We start from the raw sequence: 20,773 nt of genomic DNA, 5'->3' as shown, positions 1-20,773 counted from the left end.
GAATCCCGTCGATGACGAGAGAAACTTTAGTAGGAGTTTTTGTCACTCCATGGCCGAGTTAGTCGGTCTCAGGCGTAGATAGCAAGGGTTTCTGGGATTTTTTCATCCAGCAAACTGGTAAATGGACCAGAAAACACAAGCAATTTACAGACAACATAAATATATGTGTAGATGTAATCATTTACAGGGGACCTTAATATCATAATTTGGTTTTTGTTATCTGTGGTAGTGGTATTCTATCTGTCTTGTCAAACCTGTAGCAGGTGATCAAAGAGGTATCGTTTTTCAGCCTTATGGTTGTTCGAATGCTCTGTTGAAAATCCTATAATGATGGTGGAGCTTCCCTTGGAATGACGGTAGGAGATATCACATCTGATTACGTCTAGATCCAGGGAGAGAGCCCCGGCTAGGACCTGAAGAGCTGGAGTGCACATCGTGCAGGAGGCTCTGGTTATGGTCAATTCAATTTCAATTTCTTTAATTGACATATATACATGCAACTGTTCAGTGTAGCGGCGATACCTGGAACAGAGTTCAACTCTGTCAGTTAATATCGTATTGTTTACAGAATGCTGTAGGTTGGCCAAATGGAAATGGCATGTTTATATGTGCCACCTTAACCGGGTATCAGCAAAGCGCTACCATCCTCAGCACGAAGAGGTAGGCCTGTATTAATTTAATTTCCCGAAAAACGCAGATCCCGCACCCACCAAAGGCAGTGCTAAATCGGTGGATACCAGCAGATTTCTCTAGTTTGCCATACTAGAGGGAAAAAAAGAAAGAAAGAAATAAGTCATTGATGGCTTCGTGAATTTCGGTATTATTAAGGATAACCTGTAAGGCATGCAGGATGTAAGAAGAAAGCATCCATTCACAATGGTGCGTCGTAGGAACTCGTCGTGGAAGTTGTTAGTAACTGCCTTTTTCGGTTGAAACATCAACAGAAAACTGTTGAAAATGGTTGAAATTTCAGGCAGTTTGAATCAAAACTTTTATATTTTCATGCGACACTGCGGAAAGTGTTTTCCAGTAGGGAATTTCTAAAGTCACAATAATAATGGCAGTGGAAGAAAACGTGCGCCTTCTTCTCACTGCTGACAAAGGCAAGTGTCATCGTTTTCTAAACCGAACTGAACAAGTTTCGATTTGACGAAACCATGCCCAGTGATGAGAAAAGACATGTAGATATTAAGAGAGAACCAAGATGAAATTTTCCGATCAGAAGCAAATAATACATTATCGACGAATTTTTATGTGATTCTGTCCTTGCTTGATGCAGTCCAACGATCATGCCATATGTTATTAAGTTTCGATCAGATACGCCTCATTTGCTGCTTAAAATTATTTGAAGAGTTTGCAGTAATAGCAGCAAATTCCATTGGCAATGCGTGATTGAGATGATAATAGAATAATCTGCATATAAATGAAGATATGACGGCAATGCCCACCTATTACTTGTAGGGCATCTGTAGAAACTGTCCTGCAGGTACGTAGCATACAAAGCAGCACTGACGTTGAATAAAGTACAGTTTAAGTCAAACTTCCCAGTTTTAACACGGTCAAACGACATAGGGGAACCATAACCAACAATTGGAAGAAACACAGCTTTGTAGCAGAGCAAGAGCGTCTTCCTGCCAAGACCCTAGTCAGATTTAGAGATTCTCACTATAGCCATAGTAAATTTCTTGATCTTCTAAAAAAATATATTGTTGATTTAAATTTCCTGTTTATACTCTGGCAAGACAATCAAGTCAGTAGAGTTTACAATAAATCGTTAATACAAATATATTTACCCTATTTAGTAGTCACGGGCTTGAACCCCGGTCCACTCAAAGAACACTTGCAATGCACTCGCGCTCCTGACCACTCGGCTACATCAGGCGTGTAGGGTGAAGTCTATTCGGTTATCTAGAATGACACCAAGCTATTTCAAATTACGAACTTAGGGCATTATTTACCATCAATCTTAATACTAAGAGAGCGGTTCAGATTAAACCGATCGTTAAATGACATTATATTGGTTCTGAGATATTGTAAGCTTGTTTTGTTTAGTCCAAGCAATTAGATCCAGAAGGACTGTAAACGCCCTGGTTTCAAGCTGAGTTATTGAATATCCAGAAACAATAAGGACCAAGTTGTCTGCATGGGCGATTTACTAATATGACAGCTATTTAAAACAATGCTCCAAAACAGAGATGCCAGGACACATCCTTGAAGCCATCCATGGGAGAGAGACCTACTAATTGTCTGATTTTTATAAGATACTTGGATAAACCTATCTCTGAGGTAATTTCGGATGACCTGATAAAGCTGCATCGAACCAGTACAAGCATTATGAGCGTCGATTACATTTTCCTACCACATGGAATCGAATGCACTTTCGAAATCAATGAAGATAGCTAACTGGTAATTCGAGCCCAGGTTCTTAACCTGTTCCTTTAGTTTTAATAAAGTGTTCTCACAACATTTTCCCGTGATAACCCCGAAGTGGTGAATCGAAAATGATTCCTAATTATGGTCAAAAAAACAAATTATGATATCAGGGTCACCCCTAAATGATTACATCTACCCATATATTTATTTTGTCTGTAAATTGCGTGTGTTCGCTGGCTGATTTGCTTGTTTTTGTGTAAGATAAAACCCCAGTTTCTCGGCAAAAACCTTGCTATCTACGCCTGAGACCGACTCATTTAGCCATGGAGTGAAAAAAGCCCATTAAACTTCCTCGCGTCATTGACGGCATTTGAACCCGGGCCTTTTCCACCCGGTGTGTGGAGGACGGTGACAATACTACTGTGCTACGCGCACAGACGATCTGCTTATAACCAGCAGGATAGCTCATTGAATAGTGAAGAGTTTCTTTTGATTGGGGGCTCTATTAGCTTTGGGCTCCCATAGTCAAAATACGTTATCGCCGGAAGGAAAACAGCTTTATAGAAAAGGGCCAGGGTGCCCCTTGTTTTAGATCCCAGCCATGGCGAGTGCCTCTGGCAACAGGCAGCATAGTTCCTGATTTATTGTTGGATATAATTTACATTGTAGGTGGTAGATGACTTTCCTCAACCGGTAAAATACCACCACTTTGCTTATTGGAGGCTTGAAGTGGTGAAACCCATGTTCAGTCTCTAGAGCAAAGTTTCTAGCATCCCCATCCTCCCATACTTCTCCTTCAACCCATGCACGGTACTAAGTACTATAGGTTTTGATACCTTTCGTGTTTGGGATTTTCATAAAAAAAAAAAAAAAAAAAAAAAACATGGAGTAGGAAGGATAATCGTGAATTGGGGACAAACACCTAAATGTCTAAGCTCGGTTTGGAACTTGATCGTAGTTCCACCTATTTTGATTTGCTGTGGCTCTGGCTGTGTGGAGTGTAAGTGTGTAAGTGTTTTTGGGGTCAAGCGGCACCAGGGGTTCCCCCCATCTCCGCGTAGTTTACGTTGTGGTGTATTACAGTACACTGTAAATGCCAGAGATTTAAAAGTGTATGGATCTTGGATCGTGTAATGTTGTGTACCGTTGTTCTTCTGGCCATTTAGCCACTGGACCCCTGTTGGGATCCAACGTTGCCCCACTTACGCCCCGAGGAGGCAGGCCAGGAACTCCGTAGACTTAGTATACTCTGGCAGGTCCTGCCGCTTAATTTCCTGAGATTTCGGCGGCTAGTACCAAAAAAAAAACTTTGGGTGGCATATTCCAATGGTCATCAAGAAAATAAAATAAAGTGTTTTTTGTTATTTGCGTTGACGTGGGGATATTATCGCTTTAATATTTCTTAGACCGAATGCTGGGCGTATGGCGGTTTTGATGTATTAATTTTGATGTGTGGGACTTCGCTAGCATGAAGATAGAGGGGAGGGAGACAGAAGACTGGGTGGAAAAGACAGAAGTATGGAGCCAATAGAGAAGGCGGCCTCAGTTTCAGTGGGGCATGCCCATGCCCCATCAGAGAGGAAACAAGGGATGGCGAGAAGGGGGGGACCGTGTGGCTCTCCCCTCCTCCCGGGGAGTTAGGAATTATAGGTGAAGAGGACTAGAGTGCCCTCTTCAGGTCTCCAATATGGCCTTTGTCTCACGTCTGTTTCTCTTCATTGTCACTCATGGGGCAAGCCGCATACTTGTGTTGCTCTTTCTTTGGTCATCATCGTTGGTTGATATCCCCCTCCTTAGTTTCTCGTATTCCGTGGTGTCCATATTTGGTTTCATTACTCCTGTTGGCCTTGGTGGATGGCTATTTGTCGTTTTCGTCTGGAGAAGACGTCCTGGGCAAAGCGACTAAAGGCCGCAAATTCTTTTGGTGTGTCCAGGAGATGGTGTTCCTGGGTGTTAGGGATGTATTTAATTCTCGTGATCATTTGACATCTGATGTCTTCGTATATTTCACACTGATGCATAACGTGATGCCATGTTTCTAGTTCGCCGCAGAGACAGTGTGATTCCTCGATTATGCCCATGGCATTTAATTTGGCCTTGAAAGGCCCGTGGCCAGTGAGTAGAAAAGTAGTGTTTAGGCCTGGGTACCAGCCATGTGCGAGCCTTGGGATACAGCTTGGTTACTTGGGGAATAAATATTTTTGTTACCGCTCCTTTTTCCACGTCTGTCCATCTTCTCTGCCAAATTTGTACGAGGTGGTCCACTATATTTTTGTTTCTCGTTTTTCCTGTTATTGGTGATGTCAATGGTAAGACCGTTGTAGGTGGTTTGGGTTCCTTTGGCTAGTAGATACACAAGTCCGCAGCCGGTTACCTCTAAATCCAAGGGTAGGGTCCCCGCAAGGACCTGTAGGGCACTCGTACTAACCGTGTTACATGCTCTTGTTAATAATATGTTTTGTTGGATTGTGTCCAGTATCCTTTTATTCACTGCTGTTCCTGCTTTCTTGTACCATATGGGAGATCCATATGTTATTATCGGGATGAAGATGGCTTTATAATACAGGGACAGGGTTCTCCTGTTTAGACCCCAGTCTCTGCGTGTAACTCTGGCAACGAGCGCTGTGTATTTCCACAGTTTCTCTTTTAGATAGATTAGGTGCGGTTTAAATGATATGTTCTGATCGGTGGTCAGTCCCAGATATTTAATTTGCGTTGACAGTTTGATTGTTTGTCCTGCCAGCTTGATTTTTGGTGGTCTTCTAAGGTTTAACCTCCCTTTCAGTAGTACTGAGTCCGTCTTCGTTGGCGAAATTGTAAAGGTGTGTAGGTTTGTCCAGTCCTGCAAGGTTTCATGGGATTGGTTTGCAAGCGTTTCAAGGTTCTGTCTGGAATCCGCCACGACCGTCAGTGAAAGGTCGTCTGCGAAGGCCTGGGCCTCCACCTCTCCCAGGTCCATAGTGAGGAACTCGTCAAACAATATGTTCCACAGGAGCGGCCCCAGGACAGATCCCTGAGGGCAGCCTCTGCGGACGGGCCTGGTCAACTTCTTGTAGGGCGTTATTACTTGGACGTTTCTGTCCGAGAGATAAGTTTTGATGCTCCTGTACAAATTGCTTGGTGTTCTCGCTGCCCTTAGCCTGCAAAGAACACTCGGCCACCAGAGGGTGTCGAACGCTCCAGCAAAGTCGACGGCTATGACAAGGAAATATTTCTTGGTACACTGCATCGCTTTGGTGATTAGGCGTTGGACGGCATCTATGGTCGAAGATCCCGATTTTAAGCCGTATTGCTTGGGTGAATAAAGGTTTCCCTCATTATAGTGGTTGTGGCTCCTTTCATGTAATAATCTTTCGTAAAGCTTGCTTAGTGTCGACAATAAGGCTATGGGTTTATATGAATTGGGATTTTCCTGGTGTCTGTTTCGATTTTTGAGGATCAGTTTTAGATTGGCCGTCCTCGAGCTGGTGGGGAACTGGCCCTCTTTGATACAGGTGTTGTACAGTCGGAGAAGGAGGTCCGGCATAACCTCCGCTGCTTTCTTGACCATTTCCGGCTCGATGAGATAGGGGCCAGGGCACTTTTCGTTCCTGGTTTGTGATACCGCTTCTTGTAGTTCGTTGGCTGTGAAGGGGGTTCTAGTTGTTGGGTCTCGTATTCTTCGTTTGCTTGGCGGATGGCTTTCTGGTCCTCTGTTAGTATGCCTGGTGGGTCTTGGATTAGATTGCTGAGTATGTTCTTTATTGAGTCCTACCATGTTGCAGTGAGTGTTCCTTGTGCCGTCTTTTTTGCGGTCATCACTTCGCCTCTGGGGAGTTCGTTTGTGGTGATTTTATACACCACTCCCCAGGGTTCAGTATTTCCTGTTACCTGGACAAGTCGTTCCCAGGATGTTTTCTTCTTTTTCTTAATAGTTTCTGTATAAAAGTTTCGGATCTGTCTATATTGTTGTCTCAGTTCCGCGACTTCCGCCTTGGGCCATGTTCTTCGTGCCCTTTGATACTGCTTTCTTTTATCCTGTACTTGTCTTCTCATTCTTTGCAGCTCCGGGGTCCACCATGGCATTGCTCCCGTCATCGGAGTTTTCCTTTTCATCATGGACGCTTCCGCTGCATTGGTGATTATGCTGGTTATATGTTGTGCGAACTGGCTGGGATCTATCCTTTCACCTTCGATCTCCCGTCTGTCCAAGTCCTTCATGTACTGTCTCCCTTGGGTGGATAAGAAATTGCAGTAGGCGTCCCGGTTTGCTTTCCCGATTGCGAATCTGTTTGACAGCTATTTAGTGGCGACTGTTCTAAGCTGATTCCTTTGTATGCTGTAAGTGATGGTTCGGTGGTCAGTCGTAGTCCACGCGTTTTGTTCAGTCCACTGGGTTACGTTTGTATCTATATTTCAGGACGTTAAAGTTATGTCTATCGTTTCTTCCCATAGCATGTTACAATACATTGGGAGGCAGAACGGCTGGTTTATGACTGTAAATATTGAATTTGCTAGGAAGTCTTCTAGATTCCGTCCGTTTGAGGTTCCCCTGCGGTCCGGTTTGGCACTGTGCCAGACAGGTGATCGGCAGTTAACATCCGCTCCAATCAAGATTTTATGTCCTGCCAGGGTTGTCTGTACTGATTGTAGATATGTTGTGGCAAAGTCGATTTCTACTTCAGGCCTACAGTAGAGGGCTATTATGTAGTAGTTGCCTATGGAGCATATTATATGGGCACAGGCTGCCCAGGGCGTGCAAAGTTGTGGTATCTTTGTAACCGTTATCTCTGGATTTCTTACTAGTACTGGTCTTCGTTGCATTGAACAATTTTATAATTGAGCGGATATCCCCTTACTTGTTTCTGATTGGTATACGGTTCTAGGACTATGATAATGTCGGCATTATCCTCATCTGTTTGAAGTCGTACCTGCTCAACAACCGCTCGAGCTCGGTGGGCGTTTAGTTGGTGGTATCTTTAGTACGCCGCATTGTATTTTTTATGTTGTATTCCCATAATCAATTCTTTGTTGGTAGGTGCCTTTTACCTTGAGGTAAGTGGGACAGTTTGAGTCTCGGATGGAGTGGTTGTGATCCATTCTGAGGCTTTTGCAATTGATGCAGATGGGTTCCTTAGTTTTGTTGGGGCAGGTCTTAAAATCATGTCCCCTCTCTGAGCAGTGGCCGCAGGTTCGTTCCTTTTGGGCACAGGTGTGAGTGGTGTGGCCATATTTGCAACATCTAAAGGACGTCGGTATGGCCACATGCTCTCTAAAACAGAGGCAGCTCCACTCGACAGAAATCCTGCTTTGGTTTTTTAGGACCTGCCAGGCAGGCGGAGTCATCTCAACTGTCCAGTTATATCCTCCATATGTTTTGGACTGGGTTCTGTATTTTGGGGTCAGCAGTGTAGCCCCTTCTTGATTCGGTAGGTGGCTTTTTAGGTTTTTTCTTCCGTGAGTTGTTGTGGTTGTAGATTTTGGTCCACATTGAAAATAACTATTGATGGGCCTTTCTTTTTTGGGGTCTCTGCCATGAGTCCCAGGGTATTTAGCTTGGGGTTCGTTATTATCCCCTCGGCTTCCTCCTTGCTTTCCGTCTCAATTACGATACCAGGACTTCTTGTTATCCGGATAGACTTTATCCTAGTGTCTTCGAAGTCCTCTTTGAGATTGTTTATGACTTTTTTGCTTTATTTGTTCACCGGAGGGTCTCTCTTCTCCGGTGGGTCTCAGTATGACGATGTTCGGGGTTTTCAATAATACTTCCTTTTGTTGGATTTCCACTTTGTTTGTTTTCTCTGCCTCGTTTGGTATATTCCTCAGCGCTTGGGCAAATGTGGGGGCGCGCTGTGGCATTTTGTTTGCCCCACATTCCATATAGGTAGTTAGAAAGTGCGTACCATGGGGAATTGTCTCCATTTTGTGAAATATTTTCACAGTTTGAGACCTCAGTACGGAGGAGATCCTGTTAGGGTTCTCTTTGAATATATTTTCAAGGGCCGTTTTTAAAATGAATGTTTTCTCATAGACTGAGCCCTCTGGAAGAGTGTGGTTCAGGGGTGGTTCCCGTTGTTTGCCATCGTTGTTTGTTTCCCTTTGAGATTCTGTGTGGTCGTGCTGCTCTCTAGACTCGGTCTGGGAGCGGGTCACTCGCTTATTTTTTCGCTTGGCTTGAGAGGCCCCTGATCGGGTGACCTCCATATCTTCTGTCTCGTCAATAATGTCGAGGTGGTCACTTTGTGACTGCATCAAGGATTCCATAATTGTTTTCTGTTTTCCCTTCCATTTAGCGAATTCCGGATAACCGGGACAGTTCGGTTTATCGGGCGTATGTTGGGATGATCTGGTAGGGCACTGAAAATGCTGTCGGACGATGTCCTCCACAAATCTATGGTTGAATTTGAAGGCACACAGGTGGTTATTGAAGTTTTGTGCTATCCCCTTCGGTCACTAAGGTGGGAGGAGGAAATAGCCTAGTGTGAAAATGCTCCCAGAAGAGCAGGATTACTTCTCATAGGGGCTTCCTGGGGCGCTGGAGGCGATAGTGTCATTAGTAATTCCGTGGAATGCATAGGTAAGGAGTTCACAGTCAGCCAGGCAAAGTTTATGGCAAGAGGGGGGGGGGGAAGTCACTGAATTCATTGCTTCTGGTTTAATGTACACATAAAGCAGTTAATACACACATAATATAACATATAGCAGTTACCAGCACAGTTTGGTGGAGCAAACTTCCTGCTCGGTTTTAACACGGTTTTGGAGCCTCCCCAGTCAAGTGAAAACTACCGACGTGGCCACTGCTTTATATCAGTGCCTCTCTATGGCCTTTCCGCCAGCCACATGGTGACCATTGTAGGTCTGGCAACAAAGGACACAGATAAAAACGCTGGTAGTTTACTAAATTACCAGTAGAATATAAAAATAGTCTCCTAGGGAAAAATAGTCTCTCCGATTAAGTTCTTTCAGCTTGAACACTTTTTTGAACTATATGCACATTTTAAACTACTAAATTCCATTAAAAATCAGGAGCGCGATAAAACGTGTCCGGACATTAAGGCCGCCATGTTGGACGCCTCTGGCTGTGGGGAGGTGACCTTTAAGAAAGATGCTGCCAGTCTTAGTCGCAGAGTTGTCAGGTTGTGAAAAGAATCACAATCGTGAAGTAGTCGGAGCGCCAAATTTCCAGATGCTTCATCTGAGCTTTGGTGTTAGCTATCACTGAGAGAATCAAATCATCTGCCTGAGCTGTTAATTGGCCTAGATCCTGGCTGAGGAACTCATCCAGAACCATGTTCCAGAGGGTCAGCCAGGAAGCCGAGCCCTGTAGACAACCCCTGCAGATCTTCTAGGTGGTCTTGGTGGTTTTCATTTCCAGGTAGCCTTTGATGTAATCGAAGAGGCCGCTTGGGATCTTTGCTGCCCTGATACGGACAAGGAGGCTCGGCCTCCAAAGTGAGTAACGCTAAGGCGAAGGTGGGCCGCAAAACTGCTATTATGGGGCCTTCATAGAATAATAATAAGCAGGAGCCGATGGTAGGCGTGAGTGTGATTCTTGCTCTGCTTCTATTGGAATGCGCAGAAGCCTGGAAAACTGTGGGCTGAGGATTTCGAGGACTGCTGGGGGCCATACTGGATAAATACTCTTGATCTGATTATCAGCAATGATTCTTCATATTGGCTTGTAATAAAATCACAAAGGAGGTTAGTCAGGTGATGCAGATTACCAGAAATTCCTGGAAAAAGATGCAAAGAACAGAGCAAAATCTTCTTTACGCAAGTATGGTCTAGAAGGAAAGGAATGTATCAGATTGGTTCAACTGTTGATGATCCTGCTCAAGTGGCCAAAGAACTGGATGATTATTTTGCATCGACATTCACACAGTGGAAGACATACAACTAAGAGAATGCCAGATGTTTATTAAACTCTGGAAGGGATCTAAATGATTTTGTAATAACTGAGAGCAAAGTGGAGGAGAAATTGTTGAACTTTCTGATAAGAAAAACTCCTGAGTTGGATGGGATCTATCCAGTTATATTAAATGAGGCTACAGAGGAAGTAATCAAACCTTTAACCATAATTATGAGAGCTTCCTTGAATCTGGGGAGGCACACATGGGCTGGAGATGTTAAAATGTATCCCCAATTCACAAAGGAGGATCAAAGGATGGCACAGACCTCTTAGTTTTACTTCTATTCCATGGAAATTAATGGAGGCACTGGTTAAAGAAGCATTGCAGGATCGCCTAGACAAGACAGCAGTAATAATTCAGACAGAGCATAGGTTGGTTAAGGAGAAGACTTGTCTGACCAACTTTGTTGGATACTTTTATGTGATCAAAAAGGAACTGGATGCAAAAATTAATTTTGATATCATATACTAGGATTTTAAGAAAGCTTTTGATACTGTTTGTGCATGGCAGACTACTATACAAATTGGAGTAGTAAGGCATTTAGGACAAATTGCTGTTATGGATAAAGAAACGAGTGAGTGAGAGAAGACAGAGAGTGATGATCAATGGACACTGCTGTTCTTGAACTAATGTTATTTGTTGAGCCCCCGAGCTTTCGGTTCTCTGTTTACTTACATCAATATCATTTATTAATGATATTGATGTAGGTAAATCAGGCTTAATGTGTAAGTTTGTAGACGATTCGAAATTGGTGGAGTTGTTAATGACACTAATCGGTACTCTACTGCCACAGGATCTAGAGAAGTTGAGCAGATGGGCTGAGAGGGGAAAACTGAAATTTAATCTTGACAAATGTAAAATACTGCCTATGAGTAGCAGTAAACCCAGAGTAACATATCATTTGTGTGGTACTATACTGAGGGTGGTGCAGTTTTCTGAGTAGTGAGGCAGGCTGAAAAATTGCTCATGGTGTCTTGTCATTGATATACCGAAATTTTCTAGCAGAAATAAGGAAGTAATTATCCCCTTGTATAAGGCAATACAATGTGAGGCCACACCTTGAGTACTGCATACATGTCAGGAGGTCTTATTTTAGGATGGATGTAAAGCTGCTGGAAAGAGTACAGAGAAGGACATTGAGATTGGTGAATAGAACAAAGGTTTCTCTTACAAAGAAAGGCTTAATTCCTGTAAATTTCTGTTTTCTGGAGACTAGGCACCTGCGAGGTGATGTGATTGAGGTGCACAAGGCTTTGAATAGTTTGATCAAGCTCAATGCTGATGGGATTCTTTCTCTTGCCCAGATGAATCGCCTGAAGGGATATAAATTCAAATTGATGAAAGACAGTTGTAGAATAGAAGCTCGGAAATTTGCCTTTGTCCAGCGGGTGGTTGGTTACTGGAAGAAACTTCCATCTGTCGTTGTGGAAATTGACAGGTTAAATAAATTCAAGGAAGAACTAGACAAACATTTGGAGTGAATGGATGGTGAAATGAGAATGCTTTTTTTTTTTTTGCTTTGGCTGATGCTGTATAAGCTTGCTTTCTTGCATCGTTTGCCTCTACTACTAATTCTTACAATAACCAGATAATACTTAGAGGCTGAATTTTTCGCTTTTTTTTATGAGATCTTGCAGTACATGAACGTTGGGTAGGCGACCAGGACAAAAGACATGTTAGTAATTTTTAGTTGTTATTTCTAGTTATTTAAATACAAAAATTATTATATTCATTATTTTTCATAGACCTGATATTTTCGCCTTCAATAATCTTTAACTGACGGCTAATTTTTAAGGTAACAAATTTTTGATTTCTATAATTGCTATTTCTATAACAACTACTTACTATTTAATAATAGCAACAAATACTACGCAGTACATATATGTATTTAAGTTTCCAATAGCAATCCGAAGAAGAAAACCACGAATTATGATATTATAGAAGAGCTTTCCAAACTGATCTTTATAGTGTCTCTTTGAGACAACAGAAAGTAAAACGGAATAATTTTCATTTAGAATTTGAATATATAGGTCAGTAAAGCGAAAGATATCCTTCATCATTGTAAAGAAGTGCTGAAGAAACAATTATTATTTTGATATAAACAATTAAATATGAAATTTTTGTGATGGGAAATATTAGGCTTTATATTTATGTATGTACTTATTTATTTTGATTTATTTTTCATTAGAGAGTAATATTCAAAAACCTTTTGAAAATTAGAGCATTTTCGATTATTTAATAATCGACATTATGCACTAAGTGATCACTGAATTATGACCTATAGGAGCTATCCGGGAGTGGCATTAATTCAACAAGATGTCGGATGTTTTCGGTAGTTATGGCCAACCAAGCTGTGTATAGTAGTGTCAGAAATGTAGGTATGGAGGTGATTTGTGTATCCAGACGCCTGATATGCCTTTCCATAGTGCCCAAAAAGTGCTCTATGGGATTGATATCGAGGGAGTTCGGAGGCCAATCGATATGGTGGAAGTCAGAACTGTGTTCCTCAAACCATTCCTGCAAAACAAGTGCCCGATGGCTCGGCGCATTGTTGTCTTGGAAGACACCATCGCCATTCGGAAAAAAATATAACATAGCGGGGTGTATACAGTCAGCAAGCAATTGACGATAGCGGAGACCACTGATACGTTGTTCTACATGGACCAGGGGTTCAAGTTCCTGCCAGTGAAACATGCCCCAAACCATACAGCCGCATGCACTTTTAATACCATGTATGATCATGAGGATACAACATGAGCATCTTAACTACTACAACATGAGGCTCTTGACTATAGATCAAGAGCCTCATGTTGTTGACGCCAAATCCGTACACGACCATCCACGTTGTGGAGTAAATAACGTGACTCTTCCGACCAGCACACCTTCTTCCAGTTCTTCTAACGTCCAACGTGCATGCTCATTGCACCAGGCGAGTCTTTTACACCGATGAACCATGGTTAGGAGAGGATGGCGTAGGGGTCGCCTGCTGGTATAGTCCATACGTTCGAGCGTGCGACGCATGGTCATGCGAGATATTGTTCCGTGTTGATCCATGCTATGTTGCGTAGTGAACAGTGCTGCGCCTGTTCGCCTGTACGAGTCCTCGGACCCGGCGCTCACCTCTAACAACCTTTAGCTGACCTTTGCAGTTTTGGCGCCAGGTCTTTTTTTGACCTTTTTGACGCCAGTCCTGTTACACTATAACTACGCCGGCTCTCGAACACCCCACCAGTTCAGCCCTTTGAGAAATCGAGGCACCTGCTTGTCGAGCACCCACAATCTGTCCGTTATCACAGTCCAACAAATCCTTCCTTTTACCCATCACGCTCGGAATTTTACTATCTACTGAACCACTGATACGTAGGTCGACTAACTCCGCATTTTCGTACCTCACATGGTCACCGGGTCGCATTCAGTTTTCATAGGGGTAGTCATAATTCAGTGATCACTCAGTGTATCTCATTCTACGGAATGGGCGGAAAAGGCGGAAATAAACAACAATAAATATGAAATGTGTTTTAATCTGTTAAAACAAATATTTTGAAAATTAGAATCGAAAGACATCGCATCGAATTTCTTAAAAACAATCCACGAAGCTGCAGTTTCTGTTTGGAGACAATTGTGTGTCGAGCCATTTGACACAGACCCAATTACCAGAATATCCAAACACTATGTCTACAGAACACCCTAAAGACGAAAGTTAGATTGGAAAATCGGCAAAAAATGGTATAATATAAATCACTCATCCGATTAAGACTCAAAGGAATTGCGAAAGTTCAAGAATATGCATACAGTATTACCAGACCACGCTTTGTTATAAGTTTAGGATATCAAAAAAATGAAAGTTGATTTTCATCAAAAATATCATTTTAGATTAATATTAGTTTATGTTTTGTCTTTCTAGAGTTCGTACTCTGCTGAGACAGTAGCCCTTGGAAATATGAACCATCAAATTTTTGTCAATGCTGGATTCTATAAGGTATACTAGTTGCCTTTATGTGTTCTACCTCATTTAACTAGTTTCACTTGCTTCAATAACACTTGTTCAGATATAAATCTAAATACGCATCCCAAAGTAATTTATAGTTTGAAATAATTTATAATTTTTAGCTTTTATTCTGATTTTGGAAAACTACTGAATATCATCGGCGTGTACCCTTACTACCTGTAGTTTTCAGCCATCCTAATTTTTAAGAATTACAGTATAATTCTCTAAATATAGTTAAACAAAAACACTTGTTTTGAAAGTATTAAAAACTTGCTGTTTTCGTCTTTATAGAAATATTTCATATAAAACTCTGCGAACGTTCATCTAAAAGATTGTGCAGTTCATCCTTGAATTTATTTAAGCTATCAACTTCCACAATAATAGATGGAAGTTTGTTCCAGCAATCAACCACCCGCAGGCTAAAGGCAAATTTCCGCACATCTATTCTACACGTGTCTTGACTCAATTTGAATTTATACCCCTTCGGTTAAAAAAAAAACTATTATTTTTAGGCCACCCGAATAATTAAATTCATCTGCCGTGCTGTGTGTCATATGTCTGTGTTCTATGGTCGATTTGTCTGTTTTGCTGGACGAAAAATCCCAGATTCTGGGGTTAAAAACCTTGCTATCGACGCCTGAGACCGACTAACTCAGGCAAGGAGTGAAAAAAAAAAGCCCATTAAAGTTCTTCGCGTCATCGACGGGATTCGAACCTGGTCCTTTTACACAGGTTTGGGGAGGATGGTGACAATATCGCTGTGCAACCCACGCAGACTTAATGTAAGTGATTTAAAATCAACCGCGGTCGTTCCAATTTTTTTTTTTTTTTTTTTTTTTTTTTTTAAGGTCCTAGCCACTAAAATCCCAGGAAAGTAAGTGGCAGGACCTGCCAGAGTACAATTGACTCAATGGTAACACCCGGCTAGCCTCCACGTGGCGAGGTATGGACAACGTCTGGTCCCATTAGGGGCCTGGCGGCCAATAAGCCGGATAAACAATGGGCACAACATATAACACTACTCATGACCCACACACTTCTAAATCTCTGGCTTTGACAGGGTACTGTCACCGATACATAGAACATTCGCGGAGATGGGAGAAATCCCAGGAGCCGCTAGACCCTCAATATACCTCATACCTCATACCTCATACCCTCAGGTAAGCAATCCGAGCAAGAACAAGAATGCGATCAGCATTGAGCCTGCTTTAACCATTCAAGGCCTTGTACACATCAATCAGATCACCTCGCAGGTGCCTAGACTCTTGCGATGCTACAATTTGCAGAACTTAAGCCTTTCTTCTTAAGGGCAACCCTTTTTTCCTCTCAGAAGGCTCGTTGTGGTCCTCTGTAATCGTTCCAGTAGCTCTACATCCTTTGTAAAATGAGGCCTTACTGTTGGGTTATTGCTACCCATATACAGTACTTTGCATTTGTGAATGTTTAACTTCAGTTACCTTCTCAATTCATCTGCCCACTTTTATAGATCCCGATGCATTAGCATACATTAATTTCTGTTTTTATCCACCCTGCCAACCTTCGTATCGTCTGCAAACTTATACATTAAGCCTGATATATCTTCATAAATATTATTAATGAATATTATACTAAACAATAATGGGCCTAACAGCGAACTAGGCAACTGAAGCTGTATTCACCATCAAGGAATTGTAGCAGGCCTTTCCTCACATGAAGAACAAAAAATGCCCTAGATCAGACCTCATGGAACCTGTAATCTTTAATCAGGCAGCACAGATCAACACCCACTTCCTCTGAGATCTTTTCAACAGATGCTTAAATGTTGTTTACTGCCCGGAAGAATGGAGAACTGCAAACGTTCGACTCGTACTTAAGAACCCATTCAAACCACCCCAGCAGCACAACTCTAACTGTCCCATTACTAGTTTATCCATGATGAACAAGTTCTTCGATGCATTACATCAACGCTGGCCATCAATCTGGTTTTCGCCCAAGAAGCTGCATAGAGGAAGTTCTTCGTCAATTAGTCAATGCAACCACAACAGCAATACATAAATATTACCTGGTAATCACAATTTTTATATCACCGAGGCATTTGATATTCTCTGGTGGCCGAGCATCTTGCGAAGACTGCTGCATCGCATACTGGACTCAACTTTTAGAAGTGTGTACAACATACCTGAATAACTGGAAGATTACACAGAAGCCTCACACGCTCTCTCCACAGAGAATGCCTCATGAATCGGTTTTGGGTCATTTTTTCTGGAATATTGATCTAGATCAGTGCTTCTCAAAGTGGGCGATTTCGCCCACTGGGGGCTTTAGGCATGAAAGGGGAAACAGGGGGTGATAGGCATGAAAGGGGGCGACTGAAGCTGGATGGAGCACCATCAATGATTGGCTGTTACAAGGGTTTTATGGCTTATTTAAAAAATGCTGTGCCAAATATTATTACTGTTCATTGTGTCATTCACCGTCAGCATTTAGTTGCGAAAAAACTTGGTGATCAACTGCACAAACTGTTGTTCGTGCTATAAACAAAATAAAACACATTCTTTGAATGATCGTATATTTCGAAAGCTTTGTGATCAAAACAGTGAAGATTTTGAACGATTGCTACTTCACTCCGAGGTTCGGTGGCTGTCAAAAGGCAACTGTCTCAACAGATTTTATGAACTCTTTGATACTGTTGTCGAGTTTTTGAAGATAGGAACAACGACCTTAGTAATGACCTCAAGAAAATGAAAACTGATATGGCTTATCTTGCAGATTTATTTACTAGATTCAACTCAATGAACTTACATTTACAAGGACAAGATGTAACTCTTATTAAGGCGAAAACTCAAATTTCAGCATTTATTTCAAAATTAAAGCTTTTTATGCGCAACTTAGGATGACGTGAATTGTATCAATTTCCAAATCTGTTGGAAATAGAGAAAAAAGAAAAAAACAGCTGATGAAACTCTACTAACTTTTTTGTAATCAACTAGAAATGTTGCACAGAGATAAGCAGGTATCCTTATCGAAGATATCCTTAATTTGAAAATTCCAGATTGGGTTATAAATCCTCTTTTAAATAATGACGATGGTGAACGTTTTGTAGAAGAATTGATTGAGTTACAAAATGAAGTTGAACAGAAGCCAAAATTCATATCAGTAATTTTAGTTACAAAAGAAAATCACTGACCATTATCCTGCATTGTGGGGAATTGTAAAAAAATTACTTATTTCTTTTCCAACATCATATTTAGTCGAAACCGGTTTCAGTGCTGTATCTCAATTGCTGACAAAACAAAGAAATTGTCTGGATGTTGTTAAACGTGGCGATTTAAGACTTCTACTTACAGATATTAAACCTAATAAATCTCCACCAAACTCATCCATCGCATTAAATATAATTGTTATGTGTGCTTGTTATTTTGCTTTTTGAAAGCATTAGCAACTAAGGCCATATTGCTCGGGGAATATGCGGTGGTCATTCCCTGACTTTTTCCGCATCCTCCGTATTTGGTGGTGATGGGCTGGAACTCCGGTCTAATCAAGAAGCATGTGCTACGCACTGCTGCTCCTTCCCACCTGGCTACGGAGGCGTCAAAATATAATTAACCATTTCCATTAATATCATGACATTTATGTAATTAACTTTAATTTTATGACTTAATTTAAGTGACTATAACTGACTTTATTTATGTAGTTGTAATTTTTTACGAAGGAGGAATAAAGTGCAGTAAATAGTTTTCTTTATAATTCACACACATACATGCAGGGCTGCATTTACGTTTTTGGAGGCAAACAGACAAATATTCATTTCAGTTATTTAGCTTCACTTTATACTGGTGAGCTAAAAAAAAGCCCTGGCGAGGGCTTTTTTTAGGGGGCGGTGATCCGACCAAGGGGGGCGGTGGTCCAAAAAAGTTTGAGAAGCACTGATCTAGATGAACTCCTTGCTCCTGATCTTTGCCCTATGACCATCGAGGCATTCGCAGACGACTTCACCTTATCGGCGCTGCAGACTCAAGACAATCTTGAATCCATTGCAAATCAATTTATTCGGATCTTGCACAATTATGCCGAACTCCATACGCTACGTATTTTTCAACAGAAAAGCCAGTCCATACACCTTAAGAGATACATGTGGAGAACAAAACCTCCACTGATTAAAATCCAAGGAACGACCATCAAGCTGGTCACCAAAATTAAGTATTGGGCATCATCTTGGACAGTAAGCTCGCCTTTTTCCCGCACATTTCGCATCTTCATACTAAGGTCAAGAATTATATAACCCTCATTGATCGGGTTAGCCAGTCAAACTGGGGGTTGAACAGCCGCACGCTTAAGTTGCTCTACAAATCCACCTTTTTACCAATCATAACACACGGCTCAGCGGTCTGGTTTCACTGAGCTGCAACAAACAGTAACAAGCCAAGCTAGAATCTATCCAGCGATTATCCTACTATCACCATGGCCTGCTACATCTCACTTTTTTTTTTTTCACTAAAGATCCATCCAGGTTCTCCCTAGTGCCAATAACTGGGCATATATAATAGACAACCCCTTTTGTTCTTGTGAAAAAATCGAAGACTGGAACCATCTACTATGCCTGTCATCACTCTATGAGGACTATCGTTGTATCTTTTATACTCGGATCCAATACTGAACACAGTAACATGAATACTTGTTCATAACAGATGGCCCTTCGGCGTGGGCATCTGTACCTGTTGAGGGGATCTCCCAGTGATGCAGCTCGATTACCAGATTAGCATCAGTGGTATCTAACGCCTTCAGTCTAGGTTCCAGGTTAACAACATAGGAATGCGGCGTGTTTACTGTGAGCTGAGACACGTGGAAAAATCATATTCTGTAAATACATATACTGTATTTATAGCATCAGCCTACGTGTGCCTTCAGGGCCGAGGCCATGTTCACTAGTTCTCGAGGTCAAAAGAAGGTATACAGCATTTGATTTAAAATGATGTACTGTATTCATAACCAGTTGAATAATAATAAATAGAACAAAAATAAATAAATAAAATGAAATAATTACAATAAATCTTTCAAAAATTTCCAACTAATACTTGGTTCAGTATTGATAAAATTTCATATAATATGCACTATAAAAACAAAGCCGACATATGAGCCTTTTGACACTGAATAGCACTTTGTGCTATTATTGGCAAAACATTATTGGCAAAAGTTGAGAAACATTTAAAAGACACTCGACTTACCAACAGAAATCCGGCAAGGCAAGTTAAGGTGTTCAAATCCAAATGAAAGACCTCCCGTTGAAGTTTTTTACTCAGATCTTGATAATAGGGACAGTAGAGTATGATATGGAGGCCAGTCTCCATCGCTTCACAGAAGCAAAAACCAGAATGGACCAAATTAAACTGATTCAGCCTAGACATTAAACCATGTCCGTTCAGCAGGAAACAAGCACTCAAGTTGAACTGCAAGCACGATCTTAATTTCCAATTAAAGGTCGTTACGAAGACATGTGGACAAGGTCAAAGGGTGTTTGTTTCAATTTTCGATTTCCAGGGTTTTCCCTATATGCCGCTGTAGCGTCTGAAAAGGTGAAGGCCGTCAAGTGTATGTATGTAGGTGTGTAAGTATATGTCTTGTTATGTTGAATGTTGAGTGCCTGCACTGGCGACTTTGCAGCCAGGGAGCAGGACACCTGCCCCCTGAATCCAAACCTTGGCCACGAGGAGGCGCACCAGGGTTCACTTTCTAGCTGAGACTCTTACTAAGGTTATCAGGCAAGCCTGGGAGCTCCAAGTTGTTTAAGGAAAGGAAGTGGAGATAAGAATTGAGAAGGATGGGGATTAGAAGGGATGAGGGGTTCGATAGAAGATAAGGGAAACAGATAGACCTCCCATGAAATAGAAGAGAAAATTTTAAAATTGTGTATAGAGTGAGGAAAAAATATAAAAATAATAAATAAATAAATAATAATCAATAAAAATAAATAAATAAATAATAATCAATAAAAATAAATAAATAAAAATAAATAATAAAAATAAAATAAAAAAATAATAAATAAATAAAATAAAAATAAAATTTAAAAAAATACCTATATACAATGTTTACTATTAGCTAAGTGATCACCACTCCTGCGGAACTTTATCAGAAAATCCAAAACTATAAATAACACATCATTACATTAATTAACACTATTTCAAAAGTATTACTATTAGGCTACAGCAACCAGACACACTTGTCCAGTCATACATGACTCACCACATTGCCTCTCAACAGCACTATGATTATGTGATCCTAAACTACAAAATTTCGGCATTAAACTCAGAAGGCAAATGGCAAGGTGCTATCTATATACAAACATATATAGCACCCTGTCAGCATTTTACAATTGAATATCATATTTACAACATGCATTGCCAACTTTTCCTCTGTACACAAAGCGCTATCAATATCCTGATAGTCTTTACAAGTCGCATGTTGACAGGAACCACACTCAGCTCAAGAACCACTAACACAACCAACAGACAACCTCTCTGCTGAATCTACTAAATCCAATTTTATA

At 41.3% G+C, this 20,773-nt stretch overlaps 1 protein-coding gene across 3 annotated transcripts in view; it reads left to right on the top strand.

Annotated features, from left to right (window-relative positions):
• Positions 1-20,773, top strand: part of LOC150088279 (atrial natriuretic peptide receptor 1) — a 1,689,763-nt gene that overhangs the window by 366,486 nt on the left and 1,302,504 nt on the right. For 2 of the 3 annotated variants that reach the window (XM_090369441.1, XM_090369440.1), the window contains exon 9: positions 14,167-14,241. The exons of the other annotated variant lie outside the window; for it this stretch is intronic. In XM_090369441.1, the coding sequence (XP_090225567.1) occupies positions 14,167-14,241 (75 nt within the window). The remainder of the gene's footprint in view (positions 1-14,166; positions 14,242-20,773) is intronic. 3 annotated transcript variants of the gene reach the window in all.

The sequence above is a fragment of the Mastigoproctus giganteus genome, chromosome 3, assembly GCF_048544385.1.
Source record: "Mastigoproctus giganteus isolate SK-2022 chromosome 3, ASM4854438v1, whole genome shotgun sequence".
Taxonomy (NCBI): domain Eukaryota; kingdom Metazoa; phylum Arthropoda; class Arachnida; order Uropygi; family Thelyphonidae; genus Mastigoproctus; species Mastigoproctus giganteus.
This window is presented reverse-complemented; position numbering and strand designations above follow the sequence as displayed.